Raw genomic sequence first — 2,333 nt, forward strand, 5'->3', positions numbered from 1 at the left:
GCCCTTACAGGAAACTTTGTGCTATTTCAGATTTTCAATACACTCCATTCTGTGTGATTTATAAGCGTTTTGAAAAGTGGGGACATGGGGTAATGTCCTGAAAAGTCACCTTCTCCTTGTAATACCTATGTTATACCTTTGTCATTATACAAATTTATGTCCTCATTTGTCACAAAAACGTGCACACTCACACACACAGTGATCTCGTAGCGCTATGAGCCGGACAGCAGAGCGTGAGGATACATCATGCGTGACTGCAGGTTTACACTGAAGCATTCAGTCCAACAAACCAGAGACAGAAGATGTGTAGGACCCTTCTGAGACATTATCAGTCTCATCATACAACATTTAATGCCACAACTTCATGAATTTAAGACTTTCTGCTCTGATTTAAGCTCTTTTAAGGTTTTAATTTGTGGAAGGGTGAATTAAGACCTTTTAAAAGCGTTTTAAGACCCGCAGAAACCCTGTAAGAGCTTCAAAACTTCACTAAACTTTCACTGAAGATTAATAACTGGGCCCAAACCAAATATAAATATAAAAATGTATATTTTCTGTTAATTGTTCTTGTTTATAGAACCATGTTGGACCGTAAACTAATTTAAGAACAAATGTATATGATGTATGTTTAAGTTAAGAATTAAAGTTAGTAAATTAAGTTAGAATAAATATTAAGTTGGAAAAAAATAGCATATTTTGTTGCAGACAGCTTCTCACATCAGTGGACAATTTGATTGATACTGTATATGTAATATATAATATGAAACAAATATTACAAAAAAATATTTCCTGTAAATTATTAATTATTAATACATTTTTAATTTAATTTAACAATATTTTAACAGTTTAAATATTTATTTCATAACATTACAGATATGCCTATTTAGTTACATGTCTCCATGTAAAAAAAAATATATATATTTTTTTTAAATTAGGCTTACACTGTAAGTGACAAGCAAAACAGACAATTAAACGGTTAATCACAGTTATTTTTTTTGACAATGGTCAGGCATGAACTTGATGACAGGTCTAGTCATGTGATCCTGCAGTTGTTCTGTTGATGAGCGTGTCTTGTGTGTATCATTATCTATTCCTGACGAGATATTTATCGCTATTCTCAGGGCAGAGCTTCAAACACACCGTACAGATAATATTACACACACATCTCCGATGATCTGTCAGCATGACATCTGTAACGCTAATTCCAGATCACAGATCATTCCTGACCTTGGTCCCTGTCGGCGGTCAGTCTGAGGATCTCCTCTCTCAGTCCGGCCATCTCCTGCTCAAGCTCTCTGTTCCTGCGCTCGGCTTTGTGCAGACGTCTGGAGAACATCAACAGCACTGTATTTACTAGCAGTACATCAATACTACTGCACAGTCCTTCACTGTACACTGCTAGAGAAAGACAAAAATCTAAGATTCTACAGTAAAAACCTGTTAAATGGTTAAATGTAACATTCCATATACTGTGAAAAACCTGTTTAATCCAAAATGTATCATTTTTGGCAGTAAAAACTATGAATTGCCATATCATTTACAATGAAAAACAGTAAAAGCACATGACACACACAAATATACATATATCATAGACTGTAAAAAAAACTTATTTCCAGAAAAGTGAAGCCAAAACATCCCAGTATGGCCGCTGTCATCTTACGCCAGTGATGTCATTTGGAGCTAAAGTCCGCACAGTAGTGATTCATTTGGAGCTAAAGTCCGCACAGTAGTGATTCATTTGGAGTATGAGTCTGCGCAGTAGTGATTCATTTACAGCTCGAGTCTGAGCATTAGTGATTCATTTGGAGTATGAGTCTGCATAGTAGTGATTCATTTACAGCTTGAGTTCATTCATTTAGAGCTCGAGTCCATGCAGTAGTGATTCTTTTGAAGCTCGAGTCTGCGCAGTAGTGATTCATTTGATTGATTGATTGATTGATTGATTGATTGAGTGATTGATTGATTGATTTTTCCGTACATTTCTGCCATATGTACATTAACTGACAGTCACCACTAATAAGCTACCACTAAATATTGTAGAAACTTAATTTTCTGTAAAGTTGCGTTGCAATGATTTGTATAATGAAAAGCGCTATACAAATAAACTTGAATTGAATTGAATTTAGAGCCCGAGTCTGCGCAGTAGTGATTCATTTGGAGCCCGAGTCTGCGCTGTAGTGATTCATTTGGAGCTCGAGTTCATGCAGTAGTGATTCATTTGGAGCCCCAGTCTGCGCAGTAGTGATTCATTTGGAGCTCGAGTCTGCGCAGTAGTGATTCATTTGGAGCCCGAGTCTGCGCAGTAGTGATTCATTTGGAGCCCGAGTCTGCGC

At 36.6% G+C, this 2,333-nt stretch overlaps 1 protein-coding gene across 1 annotated transcript in view; it reads right to left on the bottom strand.

Annotated features, from left to right (window-relative positions):
• The window catches only part of LOC107690849 (myotonin-protein kinase-like), a 16,012-nt gene that overhangs the window by 2,486 nt on the left and 11,193 nt on the right, over positions 1-2,333 (bottom strand). The window contains exon 12 of the mRNA XM_016489269.1: positions 1,228-1,325. Coding sequence (XP_016344755.1) covers positions 1,228-1,325 — 98 coding nt within the window. The remainder of the gene's footprint in view (positions 1-1,227; positions 1,326-2,333) is intronic.

The sequence above is a fragment of the Sinocyclocheilus anshuiensis genome, unplaced genomic scaffold, assembly GCF_001515605.1.
Source record: "Sinocyclocheilus anshuiensis isolate Anshui unplaced genomic scaffold, SAMN03320099.WGS_v1.1 scaffold2267, whole genome shotgun sequence".
Lineage (NCBI taxonomy): Eukaryota > Metazoa > Chordata > Actinopteri > Cypriniformes > Cyprinidae > Sinocyclocheilus > Sinocyclocheilus anshuiensis.